Here is a 26,292-nt window from a genome sequence, read left to right on the forward strand (position 1 = left end):
ATATTATAATAACAAGGACAAAAGTTTATCGACCGTTAACTAAGGTTACCTAACATTACAACTGTTCTCGACGGGGTCTCATAACCTGAAAACTATTCAAAATTCTTTCACAATCAATCTTACAAAATATGTCTTTCTCAATCTTACAAAATTCTTTCAGGATCAGAATGTAGAGCATCCAAATAGATTTCCACATGTTTTTTAAAAGGTCATCATTTGCTCTATTTCCGACTGAAGATGTTCCTTCTACCGTTAATTTTCTTTTCAGAAATTTATCCATCTTCTACTAACAATTCAAAATATTTGATTTATTTAGTGAGTCAGTTATTCAATCAAACAAAAAAAATTAGATGAGTGCAATAAATAAGACTAAAACTATAGTCTATAAGAATTAACAGAGTTACATAGAATAACCAAACAAACATATTCCATATAAGAACAATTGAACAAGAATGAACAATTAATACCATTATACCAATTACCAAATACATCAAATTTTGGTAATAAGAATTACCTGTGAGAAGTATGGCCGGATATCAGGGGTATTGCTTGAACCTTGAAGCTTCTGAAATGGAAGGGAAAACAGAGGAAGAAGTTGAAAAACGGCGCCTGCTTCAAAAGGTTCAAATAAAGCCAAATTAGGTCTTTTTCTAATTTATAAGTGTTAGTGTAAAATGTTTGTGTATTTTCATATGGGGAAAGGGAAAACGAATAGTTTGTTGTAGTGAGAAAGTCAGAAAGTGGTGTGAGTTTTTGGGAGAAGGGGCAAATGACTTTTTTTTTTTATTGAAGGGGGCAAATTAGTGTTAGAATTTATATTATAATAATATTTTTATATATACATACATACATGTTAATGAATAGTTGAGGTGGGGGCAATTGCCCCTTCTCACTATACATTGCATCCGTCCCTGAATACTACAGGCTATCTTTTACATAAACAAATTGAGCCAAAACTGAAAGCCTTCTTCTTGGGGTTTTATTGATCATGTTGTTCCTCATGCAAAAAAAAAAGTGTTGATAAATTGATTATGCACATATTGGATTCACATTTTAGTTAGAGTAAAGTACTATTTTAGTCCAGAACATATGACCGATTTACGATTTTGGTCCAAAACATTCACTTTTTGAAATTCGAGTCCAAAACGTACGACAATGCTATCGTTTACATCATTTTTTGACGGTTCCGTCATTTCTTGACGGTCAACCGTCAATTAGGCCAATTTTGACCTGATTAGCTGATTTTAATTACTGTAGCTAATTTAAAAACTTTTTTCCGGATTTTACATTTTAAATGTTGAATGAAAATTGAAAATTGGGTAATATAATCAAGAAACTCCAACACTTCATTTCATTTCAAATTTCCCCCCTTCTTTCTCCCGCTCCTTCTTCCCCCCAAGAACCCTATTTTTCCCCATCTCTGCAACAACCAAACACCTTCGAACATGGGGCGTTCGGCGTTTAGTCGGGACTCCGTCGGCAGCGACGATATTTGTGACTTCAGAGACCTCCGATATAGCTACGCTTTCGGCTACTGTAAGAAGACGGCGATGCTCCATATTGTCACCGGCTAAGGCAAACCATTGAGGGGGGAAGCTTTACTTTATATGTGAGAGGAAGGAATGCAGATTCTTCAAGTGGTGCGAGCCAAATCGTGATGTCGAAGCACGAGCCTGTTCTTCGTCAACCGCATTCGGGGGTGCCGATTTTGAAGATTTGGCATTGAATCTAACCGAAATTAAGGATAAAATTCAGAAATTAATGAATGTTTTGAGCTTTGGTATTTGTTTTGTTGTTGTTGTAACACTTATTTGTATGTTCAAGTAATTTGATGGTTTGATGGAGTGTTTGAAAATCCTAATTTTTTGTTCCTATTTGAATTTTGAAGTGAATCCTTCTTATTCTTCTTAGAAAATCGGCAGAAATCAAACCGATTCAATAATTGGACAACCCTAAAATACAAGACAAAGTAGTCCTTCATATAAATTATTTACTTCCATTTGGTCCTGAACATTTAAGCACACCCATTGCAGACTTACAAGCCAAAAATTTTGTAGTTGATGTTGGTTTCATACATTATGTGATTGCTTCTTCGTATGTGATTGTTTCTTCGTCGACTATGTCAATAAACTGACATCAAATTGAACCGATAAATGGACAACAAAATACAATATAAAGTGTTCCTTCATATTTATTTTCTACTTCGAATTGGTCATGCGCATTTAGACGATCAAAAAGGCATTGTCATAAGGTACTGCATCAATCCTAACACCAACGAAACTCAAAAACCACCACAATTAGTGTCGAATTACATCCACAAAAAAATATTGTCATAAGGCACTGCATCTGCCTTAACACCAACAATACCCAAAAACCATCAAACCAAAAAATCAGCAAGTATTCATTATATTTGTTACATAACATGACAAGCAACGTGCCAACATCAAACACCCTTCCATCAAGGTGTTTACTTCTTCGGAGTGATAGAGGAGGCAACAACATTTGAGGAGACCTTTAGTGGAACGGTCGTTTGGGTACAGCGACTTCCAACTCATGGCAACCAACAATAATCGGTCGGAATCAGGCTTCTTGGTCGAAATCGGAACTGGGGTTCTTCATCTTAGAGAGTGACGAGAGAGAAGATAGCAAAGAGAGAGTGACGAGAGAGAAGATAGAAAAGAGAGAGATTGACGTTTGATGTTCCAAAACCCACACTTAATGAAAATTGGGGTTTGATGTTTCATATTCAAAATATTAAAAAATTGAATTAGTTAGCAAAATAATTAACATAATATTAACCAATTAATAATCTCATCTTAAGTCTAATCGGGTCAAAATTGGGCTAATTGATGGTTGACCGTAAAAAATGACGGAAATGTTTTGGACTCGAATTTCAAAAAGTAAATGTTCTGGACTAAAATCATAAATCGACCATATGTTTAGGATCAAAATAGTACTATCCTCTTTTAGTTATCTACATGCGAATGTAATTGCAACGCAGGCCAGTAGGTCCAACAAGAAAAACGTACACTAAATTAGGTGTATTATATTCGGATGTGGCCCAAATATGTGAGCCCAATCAGTTAAGGGTAGCCCCTTATCCAGGCCCAGTACTGTTTGCATAATTTGTGTTGCCTATTTTATCCCTGTTATATGACAATTGGCAAACACCAAAATTCATACAGTACTGCCTAGTATTCAAAGTTCAAACCTCCAATCTTAATTCAGAGATCATTTTTTTTTTCTATTTAGGAGACTAATGAAGTCCAATTAATATCATACTAATAACGAGGATGCATGTTAAAACGCTGTAGATGCCTTGATAAACTAAGGTTAGTCTGTCTTCTTTTGAAACTAGTGGGACGAAATTAATTTTATATTTGGAATAAGAGTATAATTTAAAATTATGATAAAGAAGTGGAAGAACTTAATTTTTTTTTTTTAAAAAGGTCAAATGAAAACATGGGACGAGCCATAATATCTAGCCCCATAAAATGCTCACGTTAAATAAGTTAAAATCGCAGCACCATATGCGGCAAATTTGGCGTTGACTTTGGCAACTTACAAAGTAAAGAAGATCTCTCATTTTCAAATTGTTAATTAGGTTGCTGAAACTTTGTGGAACTGTACCTAATTAATTCTTCTACCAGAAACAAATTACTATTATTCTGAGCAATCTTTTAATAAATTGAGCCATCATATAATATATGACATCGACGCCCATTATTGAATGCCTAATACTTAAATATTTTGGTATCTCTTGGATTTGCACCCAACTAATACTGACCAATATGACCACACCATGTTTATTCCATCCTATTTTGGATATTTCAATAGTACTTTGTATTTTTAAACTATTCCTACTCCTCTTGTCATATTTGCATAATTGCATATTCATGACATCCATGAGTATTTTAATAACACCCGATAGAAGTGTTTCATTGTATTATGAGATTATGGACTTCTCTTCACTTCATTGCATCAAAAAGGCGATTCTATGCCTGAGCGGCCCACACTCCGGCCCGACATCATGTGAGGGGATTCAATCAGGGTACGCAGTAGTCCGTTGAGGGAAAAGCCTAACCCACTGGTGGCTGTCAGAAGCTCATCTCCCAAGGCCTCATACTTGTGCCTGGGAGATGAAAGCAACTACACGGCAATAGAGAGACTCGAACCCAAGCTCATTGGAATAAGATATGTTCCTTCGTTGCCAACTGCGTTGCCCCTACGGGCTACTTCTCTTCACTTCTAGTAACACACAATCCAGAAGAGGTAGCTCGTGCTCAAACTTTAAGTATTTTCCAATCAAATTTTAAATACAATTACAACAATATTTTCCTTTTTTTCTTTTAAAGTTGGCATACCATTGTTGAGAAGTCAAATTGTGTGAAGGATAAGAAAAATCACGCTATCTTCCACTCCCACTCACATGGGGCATCAACTTTGCACTAAAAGGCCATTTCTTCCACACTAAAAAACAATGCACACTTTGCTTAATTCCTAGCCCAACTATAGCCTAAATCCTTCTCCATATCAACATTCCCATTGATGAAAAACGCATTCTCCACCACCACCAAGAACCTCAAATAATGGCCACGGCCGCCGCTGCCGCTAAGCCCAAGAAAGCCAACCCCGTCAACCTCCGGTCCAACCTCGCCATCACCCTCTTCTTCATCGTCGTCTTCACCATCCCCGCCCTCCTCCTCCTCCACACCCCTTCCAACTACATCTCCACCAACCTCTGCCCCTCCGTCAAGCCCTGGTCCGGCGACCTCCGCCGCGCCAAATTCTCCTGGAACAAGCTCTCCTTCCACGCAGCGGCCCCTCCGCCCCACACCCTCCGCATCGCCGTCTTCTCCCGCAAGTGGCCCACCACCTCCTCCCCGGGCGGCATGGAGCGCCACGCCCACACCCTCCACACCGCCCTCTCCCGCCGCGGCCACGACGTCCACGTCTTCACCTCCCCTCCCGCCGTCCCCCTGCCCTCCTCCGCCGCCGCCGCCTCCCCGGTGATCCACTTCCACGAAGGCGAGCCGGAGAAATGGCGATACAACAAAGCCTGGGAGCAATACGAAGAGGAGAATCGCAGACAAAAATTCGACGTGATCCACTCCGAGAGCGTCGCGCTGCCGTTCTGGCTCGCGCGCGGCCTCGAAAACCTCGCCGTGTCGTGGCACGGAATCGCGCTCGAGAGCGTGCAATCGAGCATCTACCAGGACCTAACTCGGAAATCCGGCGAGATCATGTCGCCGGCGTTCAATCAGAGCCTGCAAGTCATGATCCCCAAGGTCCTAAACGAGATTAGATTCTTCTCACACTACCACCACCACGTCGCCATCAGCGACAGCTGCGGCGAGATGCTCCGCGACGTCTACCAGATCCCGCTCAAACGAGTCCACGTCATCGTCAACGGCGTCGATGAGGAAGATTTCAAGCAAAATCTCAAATTAGGGCACGATTTTCGCGCCAAAATCGGAATTCCCCCAAATGCGACCCTGGTCCTCGGCGTGGCCGGGAGATTGGTGAAGGACAAGGGGCACCCGCTGTTGTACGAGGCATTCTCGTTGCTGAAGACGAAGAACTCCGGCGCGTACCTGATCGTCGCCGGCGCGGGGCCGTGGATGCAACGGTACAAGGAGATGGGGAATCAGGTGGTCGTCCTCGGATCGATGAATCCGTCGGAATTGCGAGGGTTTTACAACGCGATCGACGTGTTTGTGAACCCTACGCTGCGGCCGCAGGGGCTGGATCTGACGCTGATGGAGGCGATGATGAGCGGGAAGCCGGTGATGGCGTCGAGGTTTCCGAGCATCAAGGGGACTATCGTGGTTGACGATGAGTACGGATTCATGTTCTCGCCGAATGTGGAGTCACTCTACGAGGCGCTGGAGGAGGCGGCGGCGGAGGGGGCGGAGAGGCTGGCGGAGAGAGGGAGGGCTTGCCGGGAATATGCTAGCTCGATGTTCACGGCGAGGAAAATGGCAATGGCGTATGAGAGATTATTTCTTTGTATAAAAAATGAGACCTTTTGTATCTACTCTTAGATGGATTTTGTTTCATTTTTTTCTTTTCTTATTTATTTCGAAATATGTATGACTTCATTTTGCTACTTTCTTTTCCCTGAGTTTTCAGGCACATATTTACCACACAAAAAAAGTTAGAGAGAAGTCCATTTCAATGAAATGTTGAAAAATCTAAGACAAAATCATAGATCTTCTATTTGTTTCAAATCTGTGATATGCAGGTTTAGTTCTCAAAAACAAAATCACACAAGAGGCTAATCCCACAAGAGAAATGCAGCCCCAGCCCACAAATGTCAAGAAATAGCATTTCCTCCCCATACATACCAGTGTCTCTCCCACGAGCCCAAGCACCGCCGTTGCATTCATGTCATAGACTGCCGCTGCCAGGAAGCCGTAGACGAGGGACCCGATTGGGATGTTCGTGATGAGAATGTTGTGGTTCACACCCATGCCATTTGCCCCGAACAGCTCTGATGTTATTGAAACTGCAGCTGCAAATATGAACCCCGAGCTCAGCCCGATCATCGCTGTCCCTACTCGGATCATGAAGGCGCGGTCTCCGAACAAGGAGAGGATAAGGAACGCGGTTGGCGTGGGGAGGAGAGCTATGGCCAGCCACCCAGTTCTGGCAAAGTAGACCTTCCTGCAGAAATATGACATTTTTGTTTTCAAATTTATGCAGCATCATCCACAAATGGAGCTCTTCACTACTAACCTTCGAATGTAGTCTGGTGTGGCTGAGAGGAGGCGGCCGAAGAAGGAGAAAGAGGAATATATCGTGATGAGCTCGGGGGTGACTGAGCTATGCCCAAGTGACTGAGCAATCTGCCCAAGATTATTGCTGTACACCAGACCTATGGTTCCTCCACAGAAATAAGCGACAAAGTATAGCCAAAAGTCGAACCTACGTACGAGCTCCCCTGCTGTGTGTTCGTGCCCGAGCATCACTAGCTGGTCCTTCGTGATGACCGCACACCTGTCCAGTCCAGACATGCCATGTGCTGATGATGCACCGCCATTTCCAGAGTAGGTCAGCCCATTTTCCACACTGCTGGCACGGCTGAGGAGCTGTTTATGCAGCTCGAGATCCTCAGCATCGACGAGAATGAACCCTGAGCCATCGAGCTGGAAGCTGCTGTAGACTGTGGTGTGGAACCACTCTCTGGCGTACAGAATCCCGGGGATCCCTAGAGGGAGGATCAGAAGGAAGATGGCTCCACACCAGAGGAGTCGAGCTGTGAACAGATCTGATGGATGGAGGAAGAGGAGATACAGCCCGGTGACGACTGCTAGCATGTTTAGCTTGAGGAACGTGAAGTGGTCGCGTTTGACACCGTCCGGATCGAGCAGATCGAGGGGGGGCTGGCAGAGGATGGGAATCAGAGCCATGAGGGATGTGACGAGGGGTATCAAGGCGTTGAGGAGGAGGTAAACAGCGGATGAGGAAGGGCTGAGGGACTTCACCGCGAGGTTGTATAGAGCTGCGCTTACGCCATTGAAGCTAACGGTGAGGGAGAGCGCGAGCGGCATTGCAGAGGGGAAATTCTTGATGCAGAGGACAAAGCAGACTGTGTTGAACCAGCAGATGCTGCAACCAGCTAACAAGCAAAGCAAGAATATCTGTAGCAGAAATTTGATGATGCAGTGCCACTGCATTAGATGATGCTATAACACAGAACATATTTTTCATCACTGCAATTGATACTTTCATATTGATTATATCTAATGTTGTGTTTGAATAGAGTTCTTACTTCTTATACTTGTCTTCACATATTTTCAATTTGTTTGTTTAGTTACCAATAGCACAGCCGTAAAAAAATCCTATAACCATGACTGAGTTAATTCGGTCAAAGGCTTAGCATTAGGTTCAGGAAAGAACTTAGCTACACAAATCCCAAATCTACATGTATAGCTTTGAATATTGTAAATGAAAAAATGAATTCAAGAATTAGTCGTAATTCATAACATGTTGTGATTCCTATGAAGCCATTTGGCTGTAACTTATGGTTGCCACAAATATGCTGGATAAAGTGATAACTTAAAAAATAGTACTACTGTAGTAGACATTTCCCAAGAAAAAATAAGGTTCACTTCTACAGATTTGATGCCATCATAAATTTTTTGATAGGGGACCATTCTTCGTGTAGAAATCATGTAATTATTTTAACTAGGCCATAGTCATTTTACAATTTGAGGGATAATTTTGTTAAAAAATAACATTCTCTCTTACTTTTACTTTCTTACTTCGTTAATTGTTCACTTGGCATATTACATAGTATTCTTAATCTCTATATCGGAAAGAATCGCTTCTATTAACAAGGAAAGGAACGAGGGAGTATTAATATTCTTGAAAACAGTAAAATATAACAACATTGAAATACAGTAAAAAGAGAAGATAATGCAGCGATCTGACTAACAATAATACATCCATTTTCTACCATAAACACGTCAATCAACAATTTCAAATTTTAATTGTATAATAATTAAGATTAAGATTAGAAAAGGCCAAATTGAGTGGGAGGGTGTAACTAACCACGAAATAGGGCAACGTAATCACGTTACTAATTACGAGCCACTGCGCGCCGTAGCCGACGAATCCCATCGCCGCCGCGGCGAACATCACCGCCCACAGCGGCATCCACATCAGCGCCACACCGGATGACCACCCCACCGCCTTCCCGAGGTCCGACGCGGTGGCGAGGTAGTTGAGCTGCACCTGCGAAATTCCCAAAACCGCCTTCAGCTCCGATGAGTAGGCCGAGAAATCGAAGTTCGTCCCCGTGAACGCCTGAATCCAGATCGTGGCCACCAGAATCATCCATTTCCTCGATTGCGCAGCCATTGCAGCTTCGCCGCCGGTGAAATTTCCGGCCGATCGAAGAATGCTGAATGGTTACGTGGAGAGTTTTATATACGCTAATATTTTTGGTATTTTTGGTATTTTTGAAGTGTTAGTTTAGGGGATATTAATGAAGACAAAGACAAGTTCGGGCGCACCCGATTAATGCTTTTTTATGGTCGGCAAATATTTTTATTTTGTTTGGCCATTATATTTGCAATCCTTTTCTTTCAATAAATCCTGTTGCTACTTGTTTATTGCGTACAAGTTTGCATCACAAATACCACATTTTCATTTTTTAAAAAATTACTAACATATCCGAAATTATTGATATATTTAGTTAAATCGCAAATGCTGCTATAATAGAGTATCTTAAATTCTTTATATGAACAACTCATTTAATATGTATAAGCTGAATCATGAATACAGTAGGACAAATTGTTGATAATGCTCCTCAGCTAAAGGCATGAGTTATTTAGTTTATACTATCAAATATAACATGAGTTACGTTTTACATCATCAAAATATGATCTTTAATTTCTTTTTATATATTGTGTGTGTTTTTTTATATATATTGTTGCCGGTAAAAAATGCTTTCGTTTTACTCATTTTCTAAAGAAAAGGACACATTCTAACTATGAGGCCTCGTTTGGTTTGGTTGGTATGATAGGCAAAGATAGTGCCCTCTATCTAGGTCCTATCTTGTTTTTGATTGGTACGATACACAACCTTCATGATCCGGGAAAATAAAACGGATCTCTAACTTCAATGCAGACAGCGATATAAGTTATCTACTTCTTCCCATTAGGCAAATTCAACTACCCATGACCTTTATACCCCTCCATCTACATGTCTCGCCAGCTTGTTGTCGTCGCCTGAATTTGCGCTGCTCTGCCCCAATTCATTGTTTGAATTTTTACCCCAACCCGCAGGATTAGCGTTCGGTATGTTTTGGAGAACCACTGATTAATTGAGGAGGCGCCATGGATGACCAAGAAGCAATTCGCAAGGTATGTCTACTCTCATTTGCACACATCTGTACAAGTCGAACTGTCTTCAAGCTTCCTTCTGGGAAGTGCAATTGGGATTTAATTATGACTTTTACAACCTCTGAATTTACTATGAGACAAATAATATTTATGTAATTTAGTGTTTGAATTAAGCATACGTCTTTGCGATGGAATTGGACGAGTTTATATATCTGAAATTGAGAATGGTATTGACCCCGTCGTGTGCAAGAAAGCTATGTCGTAATTTTAGGAAGTTCTGACTCAATTCATGAGTTTTGAATGGAGAAATTGCAAACAACGGCTTCACAGTTATGTTTTCAGTTTTGTTGTTGTACTTATATAATGTAGACATCAATATTCATGTAAATATTAGTGGTGATCCTCGTATATAATGGGAGTGGTGAACTTGTTTATGGGGAAAAGGAGAATGAGGTGCTTATTTGAGATATATGTAAATTTTGGTACCTAAACATTTAATCTAGTTTGATATTGTTAAACTCCAGTTTTGCTCATTGTCAATCATGATCATCTGCGTAATGGCAGATGTAAACCTTTATTTGACTATAGTTGATTGGGAATATATATATATATATATATATATATATATATATGGATGTATTCATTTCCTTTTTGCATCTTTTGTGCTATTGTTCTTTTTAATCTCAGCCCTACGATTTTGTCATCTGACGGTTAGATTGATGCCATGTGTCATTTAATAATGCAGATTTTCAGTTGAATAATGCACACCGACTAATAATGCACCATTATAGTGTAATAATGCAGATCATCACAACCATCCAATTCAAGGATCCAAGGTTGTGATTAAAAAGAAGCTTGGACTGGATAGCTGCTAAGGACCTTAACACACCCATATATATATAGGGAGATGATCAAAATAAAAATGCATTTAAATCCAGAAATGCAGCCCAAATCTTGGCCCTAGGATTAGATGATCTAATGGTCAACAATTAACCAAAAACACAGAAGGTCATAATTAAGCAATTTTAGGTCATATTATAATATTTGGGTTTAATGTCATGCTAAGATCATTTTAGGTCATGCTTTGTTAGCATGACCTAATAATTAACTAACTATGACCTAAAAGTGCCCTACGTATGATATTGTTCTGTATTTTTGTATTTAAATCTAGTTTTGCATAGATCAAAACCCTATATAGTTTTGCATAGATCAAAGTGAGGTAAATCATATTGAATCTTAGATGATTACATGGGTGGGTGTATGATATTGATGGTTGTTGTTTGGTTGTTAGGTGGTCCGATGGTAATCTACAATGTTTCTCTTCTGTAAAATAAGTTAATGACTATGCTGATTTGTATTGATTTAGTTTATGAAAGAACCAAGAGGCATAAACTGAAGGCAAACAAATTCAAGTTGATTGAAGCTTGTTGTGTCTTGATTTTGCTAATATATCTACTTCGATGTTGGACCTATGCTTTGATGTGTTTGGGATAGCCAAGGAGAAAAAGGATGCTAGGAAAATCCAAGGCAACCGAGAGCTTATTGATGCATTGCCTGAAAAGAGAAGGCTAGAGGATGGTGGCTACTCTTCTAGTGATGGTGAAGAGTCTCCGGCCTACAAGAAGCGTAAGCAGATGGATAAACGGGATCACAACGATGAGTGGAAACCGACTGTTTTGAAGTCCAACAAGCTTGGCAAGGCTCAAGCTGTGCTGCCAAGCTAACGTAAAGCAGACAAAGCAGAGCAGACTTGATTTTCTGAACAAGGCTCCTGAAATTTTTCTTGGCTCCTAAACCTCTTCTACATATAATATTTATCAGTTTAATTGTCTGATTTCATCTTTCGGTAGTGTTGATTTGCAGTCCGAAATCCTCGTGCTGGTCGTTGCCTGTGAAAACAAATTCTCTCGCTGCTCAGTAGGTGAATCTGTGAGGGCGGGATCAAGGTGAAAATGCACCAAAATAGGATTCAATGAGGACAAACATGCCTTAAACAAAAACTAATGTGGTTATTTTCAACAAAACATATTTATATCCAATGTTTAAAGTAGCTCAATCAAACAAAAGTTAAGCTAAACTAAGATTTTTGACATAGCAACCAAACACTAGAACAAGATAACTATCTAAGACTCAATCATGCAAAATTGGACTCCACCAACCCTATCATATCATATACTATCAGGGCCATCAAACGCACCCTAACTATGGAGTATGACCCTTATTTTGTTTTAGGCTCAATTCAGTTTAATTGAGGGGAGGCCCAAATGCTTGTTTGAGGCCCAATCCAGTTGGCATGTTGCTTACTCCTTGGAGTCACCCGATGGGCTGCCACGTCAAAAATTTGGTATGACTAAACACTACACATTTATCTTACCGAAATTTTCAGTATATTACCGTATGCCTTTTCGGTATGTCGTGTCAAAATTCATACATCAAAGTTTACATAATACTGAATTTTGGTACACTACCCGCAATACCAATATGATATATTAATTTCTAAAAACATACTACTACTATTGAATACTATATGTATAAATATATGTACCATTTTTACGTTATATATTGATATTGGTATGTACATGATATACCGTAATATCAGTAAGCCGTGATATATAAAAATTCATACCGTTACTATACCGAATTATTTCGGTAAGTTATCATACCTTACTGAAATCATTATATACTAAAAAATCGGTATCTTTATTATTTCTCGATACGATGAATTGGTATGCCAATATTTGATTACTATTTTTTAAATTTTTTCCGACATTTACATTAAACGACCCCTAAATATATTTTTTGTTGCAATCCCGAAAATAACAATTTTTAGGAACAAAAATGAATAATTTATTATTAAAAGTTTTAGCCAAAAATTTAATACGCATAGATACTAATATATCAAAGTGGGCCGCTAACAAAATTAAAATAACCCGGCCCAATGAAATATCCGGTGAGTCTTCTTAGCTCTGTCGTCATAAACCCTGCATCTCCTTTCTATGGTTTTGGGGTGTTGGGATCTAATCGTTCCTGACATAGACCTCTTCTCTCTCTCACTTGCTCCTCGTGGCCTCTTCTCTTCCGCTACCATTAAACCTCTCCCCGATTTTCATGGCTTCCCCTCTTTCCACACCTCCTCTCTAGACCTCCATTTCTTCACCTCCGCTCCTGCTAATCTCGCCAATTACAATCCCAATCTATATATGGACATGAGAAGATCCGCCCTCCAGAAATCCGCCACCAACACCGCCGCGATACTCTTCTTTCCTATCAAACGACCGCTAACCGTCTCGCCTCATCCCTTACCGCGACCGGATAATCTAATCGCTAAACCTAAACCTAAACCTAAACCAAAAGAGGCTCCTCAATCGCCGAATCCCCCTGATTCAGCTGCATTTGATCAGCGATTTCGTGATACCGCGAGTTTTTCTTCTGCTCTTTCCGCACCGAATTTGAATTCATTTCACTGTAGCGATTTGCTTACGCGTTTGAATCCTAGCCAATTTGATTCTATTTTTTGGGAAATTCATAATAATGTTGATCCTTCCACCGCATTGAAGTTCTTTTACGTTGCCGGGAACCGCTGCAGCTTTAGGTTTTCGCTTAGATCGTATTGCGTGTTGTTTCACTTGTTGCTTTCTAAGAATCTCGATTCAGCTGCGCGGTTGCTCCTGATAAGATTGATTGATGGAAAGTTGCCCATGGCATTGAGGGATGATGTTGGGGATTTGCATAGGGAGATTGCTACTGTTTTGGCAGATGCTTGTTTTGGTTCGGAGAGATTTAGGGGAGGGGTGAGAGCGTTTGATATTTTGGCTCATGTTTATGTTAGTGATCTTAAGAGCTTCGGGTTTGATGTTGCAATGGATGTGTTTAGGTTCTTAGCCAGTAGAGAGTTGGTTCCATCTGTCAGGACTTGCGTTTTTTTTATGAGCACTCTTGTTAAGGAAGGCGAACCTGAGAAAGGCTACGAAGTTTTTAATATTGTTTCGAGAAAATTTTCACCAGATCTTCACTTATACAGTATTGCAATAAATGCGCAGTGCAAAAGAGGTAAGGTTGAGGAGGCAATTGAACTGTTTAAGCAAATGGAGAGTAAAGGAGTTACACCGAATGTTGTTATATATAACAATCTAATGCATGGCCTATGTAGAAGCGGGAGACTGGAAGAGGCATTCCAGCTTAAGGAGAGGATGGTAGATAAGGGGATTCAACCAACTCATGTTACTTATGGTGTTCTGATTAACAGTCTGATGGAGCTTCAGAAATACGGTGAAGCTGATTGTGTCTTGAAAAAGATGTCGAGTAAGGGGCTTATTCCCAATGTTGTTGTTTATAACACATTGATTCATGGGTTTTGTAAGATAGGAAATTTGACAATTGCCCTGAAGTTAAAGGATGATATGTCATTACTAGGTGTTATTCCAAATTCAGTTACTTATAATACTCTCATAAATGGACTCTGCAAGGACAATCAAATAGATTTAGCCGAGCAGTTCTTAAGAAAAATGATGAAAGGAGGATTAAGTATAAACGTAGGTACTATACATTCTGTCATTCATGGATTATGTAAAAACTTAAGATTGGACTCTGCTCTTATGTACACCATGTTGATGATCTTTAAGAACTTGAGGCCTGACAATATGTTGTTGACAACATTGATGAGCAGACTTTGCCAGAATCATATGCATTCAGAAGCCTTGAAGCTGTATTATGATCTGCAGGGTACAGGAGTTGGTTGCAATACAGTGACCTTAAATGCTCTTGTTTTTGGACTTTCTGAAATTGGTAATGTGCAAGAAGCTAAATCTATCATCAAGAGCATGTTGGATTGTGGTGTTAAGTTGGATACTTTCACGTACAATGCACTCATCTACGGGTGTTGCAAAGAGGATATGTTGGAAATTGGCTTTAAGCTCAAGGAAGAAATGACTGAGAAAGGAATCTCCTCAGACATTATGACGTACAACATGCTGATAAACAGGTTATCTAAAAAGGGTAAAATGGATGAAGCGCTGATGCTGTGGCACGAATGCCAAAGGAATGATCTTGTTCCTGATGTTCATTTATATGCAGTAATGATAGCTGGGTATTGCAATGGTGAAAATTTTGAGGAGGCTATGAATTTCTTTGATATGTTACTGCAGCAGAATATTAAGCCGAATTCTGTTGTATATAACATACTCATTGGAGCATACTCTAGGGTTGGAAACATGCCAGAGGCCTTCAAACTCTTTGGTGAGATGAGAAGCAAAGGTATTCCACGCACCCTGGTCACCTATTCTTCTCTAATACATGGAATGGGCAATGTTGGCCGAGTAAATGAATCAACATATCTGTTTGATGAAATGAGAAAGGATGGTTTGCAGCCTGATGTAGTATGTTACACTGCACTAATTGGTGGTTATTGTAAGCTAGGCCAGATGAATGAAGCAACAAGTGTCTTGCAGGAAATGTCTTCATTTAACATACAGCCGAATAAGATAACTTACACAGTAATAATCCATGGGTACTGCAAGTTGGGTAGGACAGGAGAGGCTGCTGAGGGTCTTAGGGAAATGCTAAGCAAAGGTATCACTCCTGATTCTGTGACTTATAATGTGCTGTCACAAGGGTTCTGCAAAGAAGGGGATACAAAGAAAGCCTTCGCCCTGTGGGAACACATGTCTGATAGAGGAATAAATTTAGATGATGTTGCACATACTTCATTGGTTCACTGCATGTCCCAGCAATCAAAGAAAGAAAGCCACTAACTCTGGACTGGTAGGCCTTTACTCTACTTCCCCTCATGCAGTTACAAAAATACTTACAATTAATTCTTCATAAAGAAATACACATCTATTTATTCTTTTATGATGGTGTTCTTGTGGCTAACCTTCTTCCTTTTCTTCTACCTCTTTCTTTTCCGGGCGTTGTTGAATTTTTGTGCATCTGTTACTTTCTTTTTGTTGTTTTTGGGTGTATGGGTGCATTTCTGTGTGTTCCAGGATTAGTAGTTGATAGAGACAGTTCTTTTTCCTTAGAATGAGAGCAGGTTGGATGACAGTTCTTTTTCCTTTGAATGACGGTTTTATTTGTTTGCTTAAGATTACTAATGCTAAAAATCGATTTACAATAGTGGGTAGAATCGTCACCCCGAGCATATTAGTGACTGGACCTTTTGAATTCATTATTATGATTGCAAAATACTGTATGTTTGTTTTGTAGATTAATCTAATTTTTTTTTATCCTAACAAGTTTCTGACGAATGTTGTCAAAAGCACGTGGGGCGCACGAGGCTCGATTGGAATCTCCCCAAGGTGGCTGGGGCGAGCCATATTCAGGCGGCGCTGGTGGGACTGCTCGGGCCAGCCTATAGCCTTTCAAATTCTTAAACAACCTGATCAAATCGCCCCCCCTAATGCGCCCGGCGCCCCTGACAACACTTTTTTTTACTATATACTAACTACTTAGCTTTAGAGATAAAATGTTTTGCCTGAAATCATATATTGTGCTAAAATAATTGATCCAGATCGAATTAAATAATGGAGAGCTTTTGTGAAAGTCATCTGGAATATTATGTCTTTCAAATTGTGTTTTTTTTCTTGCTTAACATATATGCTTGCCTTGTTTTGTCTCCCATATGATTCCAAGTACTCTTGAATTCAGAAGAACCCTTTAAGCAGATACTGGATATGGATTTGTATCACGTTTTTGTTTTGAGTATGATGCCTTTAAGTCTACAGCCTCTTACTGTGAATTTAATTGGTAGTATAGTTCCATCAGAAGGAAACTTTTATATGTCTTCTTCTTCTTCTCCTCCTTCTAAACTCTTTGTATGGTTGTTCTTAGAATATAATCAGATTGCCCTCTGCTTATGTGAAGGCTTACATTTTTTTTCTTATGATAGTGATATTATTGAAACTATTACTGGATGTCAATTTCAGCTTTGGGACATGAAGATTGCATCATCCAACAAACCAAAAATTAGGTCCGCGAGCATCTGACTTCTGCCAGGCTGAGCTTGAGTGTTGATTCAATCTCAGACTCCAATCACTTAAGGTACCAGAATTTGCTCACAGTGCTTCCTGCTCGCATCAGTTCTGTTCCGCATTAAGATATCCAATTGAATTATATATATATCTCTGCTGGAATTGTTTGGTTTTTATTGTGTTGTTAATATGCGTTTTATTCATATCTCTCAATTTCTCTAGAATTCTGTGTATTAGTTCTTACATCTGTCTCTTTATCTAACAGTGACAGGTTTGTACAGCAGTATTGGAGATTGCCCATCAACAAAGAGTGTTGAGTTGAGCCACGAATGCCACAGCGATTGATGATCATTAAGTGTAAGTGTACCTCCGGTAAAACAAGAATTCAACTACTGTATCAGGTTAATCGAACTCCATCCTTTACTTGTACTTCTCCTTTAGGCCAACTGTTTCTGTTAGTTTGTAGAAGTTGACATCTTGAACTTTTCTTTCTCAAATTCATAAATGTAACGGTTCATGACAGGGTCAGAGTATGAGCTATGCCCACAGTCAAGATATTGTAGTATATGATAGTCGCACCATTTTGGTGGATGGGTTGTGCTTGAAGCGAGTCTACGAAATTGCAAAGTGTCACTGTTTGAATCCGATGGTGCAGTTAGTTTTCATTCAAATACTCCCTTGATATGTAGAAGATGGCAGGCACATCGGTTGGAAATCTGAAAATGTATTCCAATTATGTAGGAGGGAGAGAATGCAGCTGGGAAATTTATACATACATGTATATAATCTGTTGAATATAGTTGAAATAACAGACAGCATCCAGTTAAGTGTATAATGCTCAATAATAGTCTTGTCATTGAATCTGTGTATGGCATTGCACGTGTATTCACCAAATATTACATAAAAAGTAACATTTTCAACTTAAATGTATACATCCCTGATTATATAGACTTGTAATCCCTAGCCAAATAAGTTAGTAATAATGATCTGTAGTTAATTAAGATTAAGATCGTTGTGGCATGTAATGTCTATACAACACATGTTCATTATATAACATGTACGGCACAAGTAATCATAACCAGAAAAAGAGAACTCAAACTATAAACTAGGTTGCCTTGCTACTTTCTTAATACAATGGCGCATTATTAATGGGAATGACTGGAATAGAGAAGTGTGGTTCCATTACCATCACTTGAAGATCGGTTCTCGTCTCCCGGGCCTGGCCGCAATGCCCGTTCAATGCTTTAGCTCTTCTCCATAGGTATGATATGGCAGCACAAACTCTCAAAGTAGCTCTCTTCCTTTTCTCTTGAGACTTTCTCTCATCTTGATTTAGTCGGGCTTGCTTTCGTCCAATTTTGCACCTTTTGAATCCCATATAGAGACAGATTTGAAGCAACGAGCTGCACTGACAACCCTACATAAATGAGATGCGTTGTAAAAGAATCATATATATATATATACACATCATGTATGACACCAACATCTTAAATGCAATAACCAAAATCTAATATGGATAATAGGATATGACCAACTAATGGATATAAATAATGTTATATACTCCCGTCGTTCTTTAATAATTGTCCACTTTATTTTTGGCACGGGTTTTAAGAAATGCTCTCTCCGTTCCATAGTAATTGATGCATTTCTTTTCGGCACAGAGATTAAGAAAAATTGTGTTAAGTGAGTTAAGTAAAAGGAGAATAAAGTGGAAAATGAAAAAGGTAGAAAGATGAAGAGAGAATAAAATAAAAGAGAGTAAAGTAGGTGTGGAGAAATGTGTTGGCTTTTACTAAAAAGAGAAATGACTCTATTACTATGGAACGGAGGGAGTATAAAGGAAAGTGGGCTGAAAAAATTAGTGAAATATTAGTCCTATATACTTTTATATAGTATTAGTTTTATAGTAATAAAATGTGAGTGAAATGAGTTAGTGGAATGTGAGACCTACTTGATATTTATAGTAAAACTGAGAGTGGACAATAAGTGGAGGATGGATAAAAATGGCAAAAGTGGATAATTAATAAGGGAAGGAGGGAGTAGATTTTTCCAACATGATCACTAATAGACTAATAGTTACACACTTACTTTAGTGGTGACTCGAATTAAGAGACAAGGAACGATTATACAATTACCAGAAAATTAGGTAAGTATAGTAATCATAACAACATCAAGTGAAATACATGTGAAAAAAGAGTCAGTTTCAATACTAGAATGGCCTTTTGGTCGAGGGAATCAAGAATGAGTTGGCCGACTTGAATAATTTGTGGCTTAGCATTCTTGAATCAGTACTTGTACCATCAAATAAAATAAATACTCAAGTCCCCACAAACACTAATTTTATGTGCAAGGTAAAAACCACATTTCATATTTCTTTCTAGAGGATTAATATATAAGTTAATTTAGCTAAATTCATTAAGATGGTTTGGTTCTAAAAGTTTGTTTTTGGTCAGGTTAGTTTAAACAAAAAACTAAGCAAAAACTAATTTTTAGAAGTTAGATGCATACTAGTAGTAGAAATATATATTGAATGGTGAATATCTAGCATATTTGGATCCTCCCTTTAGATAAGTGTATGTAACCTTGAGATACTTGTAGGATGAATATATGCACACTAGCATTCAAGTATTTCGTTTACATATTTTTTTAACATGAGGCACATTCCTTATGTTTATACTCACATGATCCTTTAACTCTACTTAACATTGTTTAAAACCTTCTTAAGTACTATTAGTATAAAAAGTATAATAGGATTATATTGTGTATAGATAGATACTAAATGATAAAAATTGATGGGTTTTAAATGATACATCCATTAAAACTGAACGGATCAACAAGGCGGACTTCATCGGCCAAAGGAACTGAGAGATGCTCTATCAAGTCAAAGAAACTAAGTAAGAATATCATAAGCTCAAGATTACAATAAATGTTGGCATGTTAGAAATGATTTTATTTTACATGAATTAATGTGTGTTAATCTATAATGGATGTGTTCGGTTTCCTATATGAAATAATACCAACATATAATATAGGATTGAGTTGTGAGATTATTTTAGTTATAGAGGATTAGTTATGACTAATTATCACATGATTATCCATCTAGGATTGAATTGTGAGGTTGAATCTCATGAATCAAACACACTATATATTTAATCTTGGGATACAATCTTACAAACTAAACACCATCAGTGTTTCTTGTGAGTTATGTGGATGAATATTGAATATTGTAGAACCATGTAGCTCATGCTTGCGAGTTGTGCAAAATAGAGTGACTTGTAAATATTATTTCAGTACTATGATAACTAATTTGATTAATTTGTTTCATTGCGAGAGGACACATGTGAGACCAACAAGTATATTGAAAAGGGCTTTCAGAAAATGACTGAACAGTTTCTTAATATTTTTATTTTAAACAGAAACTAGACATTTTGTAGAACGACTTTGAAAATGTAACAATTGGCCCAATAAGATTTTTAGTCGGACAAACTTGATATTGGGCTTAATTATTAAGATAATTATCGATAATGGCCACAATTATCTAGTACATGCAATTAATATCTGCATAAGTCAATTTTAAGAAAACTTGACATAAAAGTGCTATTTAAAGACCTTATTTTGTTCCTACTTAGTTTCTAATTACTAGAAAAGTCAAGCTTATATTAATTGAAAATTAGTTAATTGATGTTATGGAAGTCAGGCGCCCATTTACATCTCGATGACTGGTTTTCAAATAGGAACTGTAATTCATTTTCTCCCATATATTGCACCAGAATCTTATCCAAAAATCATTATGAGAGATAATTCATCCATTTTTCAAAATTTATTCTACTATTATAATCACAAAGAAATCACGTCCACTAAAATAAAAATTAAAAAAGTCACATTTTGTGACAAAAAAAAATTGAGTGGTGATTCAGAGCATCCACAATGGGCGCCCTAAAGCCCGCCCTATGCACCGCCACGTCAGTATTTTATCCTCCTACCCTTCCACTTGTAGTGGGGCGCCCTAAGGCACGCCCTAAAGGGCGCCCTAAGCATTTTTTTTTATTTGAATATTTAAATAACTACAAAAATTGAAAAAACATTCATTTCATTTATAAAATTAATCATCTTAATAACTCGAAGAAGCAAATTCTCGTTTCACCGAATTCTACTTTTTAATCATAATTTTATTTATTCATTTTCCCAATCATACTATTTAGGGGCCTACTTTAACGAAGCTAACAAATAATTAGTAAGGCACTAAGCATTTTTAATAATTAGTTTTCAAAATATCTCAACTAGTGCTTGTAGTCCAATGGTTAGGATACTACCCTTCTAAGCAATAGACTCGGGTTTGACTCCCCGCAAATGCATCTTTTAAGGAAAATGCGTTGCATCGTCCGCGTCGCCCACAATGGCGGACGATGGCGCGCCCGAGGCATCGGGTCGTTTGCGCCCCATTGTGGATGCTCACATTTCAAAATGACATAAAACCTAACTGGGATAGGGCCTCATTTAAAACAATAAATACAAAATGTTAATAATACATGCCTCCAATCTGGACTAAATTGGGTTGTTTCCAGTTGGCTGCAATATAGTATAGTGTACATAACTTTTCAATTTTGAAGCATTCACAACTAAATATTGCGAAATACTTACAATTTAATTAATTGTTTTGTATTTCATTGTGCATATAATATGCATTTAAATCAAAATGAGAAGAAATATAACCCTAAATCAAGACGGATATACTTAATTTAATTTGTAGATGTGAAGAGTGGAGTTTATAGTAGTGAAAATAAAATTAAATAGTGGATTTTATTTTCGGCCATGACAATTATAGCAAATGATGCTGTCAACAAATGTCATGTTTTCTCTAATAAATCATGATTTTGACGTATCACTAACGAATTTGAAAAGTATAATAAAGTTGTCAATAATTAGATGAAGATTGGGAATGGACTATTAACCAACAAGGATAAGTTCAATTGGGGCTGAATATGTGTAATGCTATCATATGGTTAAGGGAATGTTCACAAAAAATCAATCGTTACATCAATCTATTTATTCATTAATGCGATATATCAGATAAATTTTCATTAAATTAAATTAATTTATTATCAAAGATGCTCATAACTACACTACTATATATCTTTCGAATTTGTTAATTTACTCTTTTGTAATATTAGTTTGTTGTACATTCAAATTTGAGCCATTTTGATTTTTGGGTATTTTGTAATTAAAGATCTTCAAGTCGTAGGTAAATTGGCTTCTCAAAATCTCGAACTAAAAATTTCTTCTTTATTTTAAAAAAGAATCCCAAGCTTTGCCTCATGTTATATGTTGCAAATCATGCATTAATTAATGGTAGACAAACTTTTTTCATTCCAAAGAGGAAAGTCAGAAACTGGTATTCGAAGTGAGGTCTCTACGTAAATTCCACTTTCGTGTAATATCTTATCTTTATATAAATTGATGTTTGCAACGTAATAAAACTATTTATACACGATTGAAAATTAATCTTATTTATAATCATGAATAAAATATGACTAATAATATATGAAATGTTCATGAATATATTAAAAAGTAAGATGAAAAAACATTAATAGGGAGTATATTTTTTTGAAGAAGAATAAATTTATATAAATGAGTATCATCGTCTTAGAAAAAGATTATGTACAAAATTGTTTGAGGCTCAATGATAGCCATACAAAAGAATACATTGGTTTATAGTTAATAAACTAATGATGATTTTTAACTCGCTCGTCCCCCAATAAATATTCCATTTTCTAATTTTCGTCCTTTCACCAATAAAAGTCTCATTTACATGTTTATTATTTTTGTTAATGGATCTGACATTTTACTAACTTTATCTTACTCGCATTTTATTATATAAGTATGACTCAGATTCCATTAATTTTTTCCAACTCATTTTGCACTATATTTCTTAAAATCCGTATCATGTCAAGTATGGACTTATAATCGTGGATGGTGGAGGTATTTAATTTTCTTTTATATACTCATATGTCTAACTAAAAATGAAACGTTTTTTTAACCATAAAAAATGAAAAGTTTCCTAAAATGAAAACAACACCATCTCTATTTTTTTTTCTTTCTTACTTTACCATCTCTTCATTAACTCATAAAACAACACTACGTGAAATCTTATGCCAAAAACAAAATGCTTCATTATTTATTGGGATGGAATGAGTATATTCTGTTAAAAACATCTTATTCTGTGATTTATTTGACTCCAACAATATGAGAATGTGTTGGACATACCGTGTTCATCTTCATTTAAACTTTCCAATACTATAATTTTAAAGGAAGTTGATATTGAGCCCAAAAAAATGATTAAACTTCCCAATACTATAATTTTAGTTTTGGGTAAATATTACTCTCTATGTTCCATAGTAATGGAGGTGTTTCTTTTCGGTACAGATATTAAGAAAAATTGTGTTAGATGAGTTAAGTAAAAGAAGAATAGAGTGGAAAGCGAAAAAGGTAGAGAGATGAAGAAAGAAAAAAGTAAGAGAGAGTAGAGTAGGTGTGGAAAAATGTGTTGACTTTTACTAAAAAATGGAAATGACTCTATTACTATGGAATGTACCAAAATGACAAAATAATTGTATTACTATGTAACGGAGTGAGTAATATTTATGATAGTACTCCATCCGTCTCACAATAGGAGTTATACTTAATGTGGGCACAGGTTTAAGAAATACTATAAAGAATAGTGGGTTGTAAAAGCTAGTGGAATATGAGATCCATTTTTTTATTAGTTTTATTATAGAATATGAGTGAAGTGAGTTCGTGGAATATGATATCTACTTACCATTTATAGTAAAAGTGAAATATGACTCTTATTATGGGACGGACTAAAATGATAAAGTATGACTTTTATTGTGAGATAAAATAAGTACATTCTTTGTTCACAAACTAATGAGTTGCTCGCTTTTAGAACAAATTTTAATAAATTAATCCTATTTTATTGTTTTGTGAGTGAATTGAGAGTTCTATTTTTATAATAATTTTAGAGAGTGGATAGTCTGATTAAGTGTGTTATTTGAAATTCTTGATTTCAAAAACAAAATATTTGAATAAATAAATAATAATTAAACATTTAAATAACTAAGAACAATTAATTATAAATAGCACATAAATTAAATAGGTGAAATGATGATAGTGAAAGTTGAGTTAATTATTAACCAACGAAGAGTGTTATATTTATACATTAACATATGGAATTAATTGACCAAATATTTGGAGGAAAAGTTTAATACGAAACTTGAGTTTTTTTATTTTATAAAGCGGACGGAATCAGAAATTTAATTAGAAGCAAATAATGTCACATAATCACATAACCAATGGATCGTAGACTCATGGCACAACACAGTTGACAACGCGAAATTATGGTGATCTTAAGGTCATGGGTTCAAATCCCTATTGGGACACATTCGTTCCGCCATAAACGAGTACACGTGACAAACCCAAAAAAAGCCCACATACAAGCCCAATCAAACAAACAATAATTGATCAGAAAACAAAATGGGTGGTAGGGTTTGAAATTTAGTCGATTGAAGTCACTTTTGTCATGAAAAACTCAAATATCACAGTATATACAATGTAGTCCACAAAAATGAAAAATATTCTTCTTCCGTCTCATGTTACTTGCAGCACAAACTAAATTGTTCCAAATTAATTATATATTTATTTACATCGCACAAACTAAATTGTTCCAAATTAATTATATATTTGTTTGTCACACGACCGAAATTTTGCTCGATCTATAAAACAGAAAATTATGTGATAGTATTTATTGCTACTTAAAAAAAGTAAAATAGGAAAATGACGTGAAAGGTGCACCATGCACTAGTAAAGGTAGTGCAGAAATACAGATGGCTAAAGCGAGAATTCGATGCACTATAGATGCCTAAATAATATAAATAGATTCTAGATTCTTCTAATATTTTATTTCTTTTTTATATTATTATTATAATACTAATAATAATAACAATAATATAAATATTATTATTCGCTCATAGGGACGTGTTCGGTGTCGATCTCAAATTAGTCATGTATACAGTACACTCCAAAGTCAAATACTAGTCGACTGGTATTAAAAATGCCATAATTATTTTTAACATTTTTCAGTTGTATCTGAATACTAAAATTTATCTGGATTGTACCATTAAAATTATTTTCAACATTATTTGTTCAGAACATTAATTGTGTAAAAACAAATTTTAAAAAGTGATATTATAAATTTATAATCACAATTAATTTTATAAAGTCATTAATGCATTTAAGTGTTAAGGGGTTGTTCGGTTTGCAAGATTGTATTCGAGATTAAATTTGTATTGTATTTGGTTCATGAGATTCAAACTCACAACTCAATCCTGAATTATATCTTGGTATTATTTTATCTTGGCAATCGAACACCACCTAAATATATTCTTTTTCGCGAGACACTGATAAGATTAAGATTAAGATTGTATTCCCCGGATTTAGAATTAAGTAGTTAAAAGTAGATTGAGAGATTAACCTTTTCAAAAAGGAACATAAAAATAATATGGGCCCTTCTATTAGGATTAACAGCTCTGCATACTTAATATTTAAGGTATGAAAAATAGGAATAATTAAATATTTGCATGCGATTGGTATTATTGTCTCAACAATTAACAGTTCCAATTCATTCACTACATCTTTATTCAATGTATCAATTCGACAACATTACTTCACTATTATTGGCTTCACATAGTAGGAGTATTATATTAGTTTCCCCCTGATTTATTTTACTCATTTAACCGATTTTGATAGTGATTTCTAAGATTGGCCAAAGCCTTCATTATCAAGAATTATTATCTATGATTTACCTTCTGAATTTAGTGATTACATACTTTATTTTTTTTAATAGAAATACACGTCACGCAACATAAATCGACGGATCAACATTATCAAGATTTATTATCTATGTCCAATATTTGAATTCAAAACCCTATCTACTTTGGATTTAAAAATGTTCTGCACCAAAAATTCGATCTGAATCTTGACCTATCAAAATTTTAAATTATCTTAAACAAAATTTCATCATAGCAAAATTATTTCCATGCACATGACTTAGTTCATGAAAGTAACACTTGATGAATAAAAACAACTACTAATGTAAATAAAACAATTGTTGTTATAAATAAAAAGTTGGTATTATAACTATCAATTAAAGCGATTATGTTATAAATATGATTATTATATTCATGACATTTTGTACACAAAGTGATTGTGTCAAAAGTTACTATATCGTCTATCCCGTATTAATTGAAACATTTTTTTTGGGACATCCTAATCAAGTTATATAAAACATTACCCAAAATGAAAAATCTTACACTCCCTACTTTATTTATTCTTTTTCAACTTTATTATCTCTACATTTAATTTGCAAAAAAGCATTATATATAATTCAATTTGAAATAAAAATGTGTCACTTTAACTAC

General features: G+C 36.5%; 3 protein-coding genes across 9 annotated transcripts; 2 read left to right on the plus strand and 1 right to left on the minus strand.

Annotated features, from left to right (window-relative positions):
• The first annotated feature begins 4,151 nt into the window (after nt 1–4,151).
• Nucleotides 4,152–6,183, plus strand: LOC121772221. The gene has a single exon (XM_042169230.1). The coding sequence runs from the start codon at nt 4,590–4,592 to the stop codon at nt 6,042–6,044; it is 1,455 nt and encodes a 484-aa protein (XP_042025164.1). The 5' UTR covers nt 4,152–4,589; the 3' UTR covers nt 6,045–6,183.
• Nucleotides 6,140–9,044, minus strand: LOC121772220 (protein NUCLEAR FUSION DEFECTIVE 4-like). The gene is made up of 3 exons (XM_042169229.1): nt 8,557–9,044; nt 6,739–7,643; nt 6,140–6,666 (listed from the first exon to the last, which is right to left on the minus strand). Exons 1-3 carry the CDS (start codon nt 8,863–8,865, stop codon nt 6,195–6,197), a joined length of 1,686 nt encoding a protein of 561 aa, XP_042025163.1. The 5' UTR covers nt 8,866–9,044; the 3' UTR covers nt 6,140–6,194.
• A 3,803-nt stretch (nt 9,045–12,847) lies between these two features.
• On the plus strand, nt 12,848–17,763 carry LOC121771591 (pentatricopeptide repeat-containing protein At4g19440, chloroplastic-like). Of its 7 annotated transcripts, none has more exons than XR_006044086.1 (4): nt 12,848–15,611; nt 16,775–16,889; nt 17,085–17,220; nt 17,343–17,763. XR_006044086.1 is itself a non-coding variant. In XM_042168416.1 (2 exons), exon 1 carries the CDS (start codon nt 12,848–12,850, stop codon nt 15,599–15,601), a length of 2,754 nt encoding a protein of 917 aa, XP_042024350.1. In that variant the 3' UTR covers nt 15,602–15,611; nt 16,086–16,731. The 7 variants fall into 7 exon arrangements, 1 of the variants encoding a protein (XP_042024350.1); XR_006044087.1 differs by having other exon boundaries at nt 17,349–17,763; XR_006044088.1 differs by having other exon boundaries at nt 17,085–17,176.
• The last annotated feature ends 8,529 nt before the right edge of the window (nt 17,764–26,292 follow it).

Source organism: Salvia splendens, chromosome 16 (assembly GCF_004379255.2).
Source record: "Salvia splendens isolate huo1 chromosome 16, SspV2, whole genome shotgun sequence".
Lineage (NCBI taxonomy): Eukaryota > Viridiplantae > Streptophyta > Magnoliopsida > Lamiales > Lamiaceae > Salvia > Salvia splendens.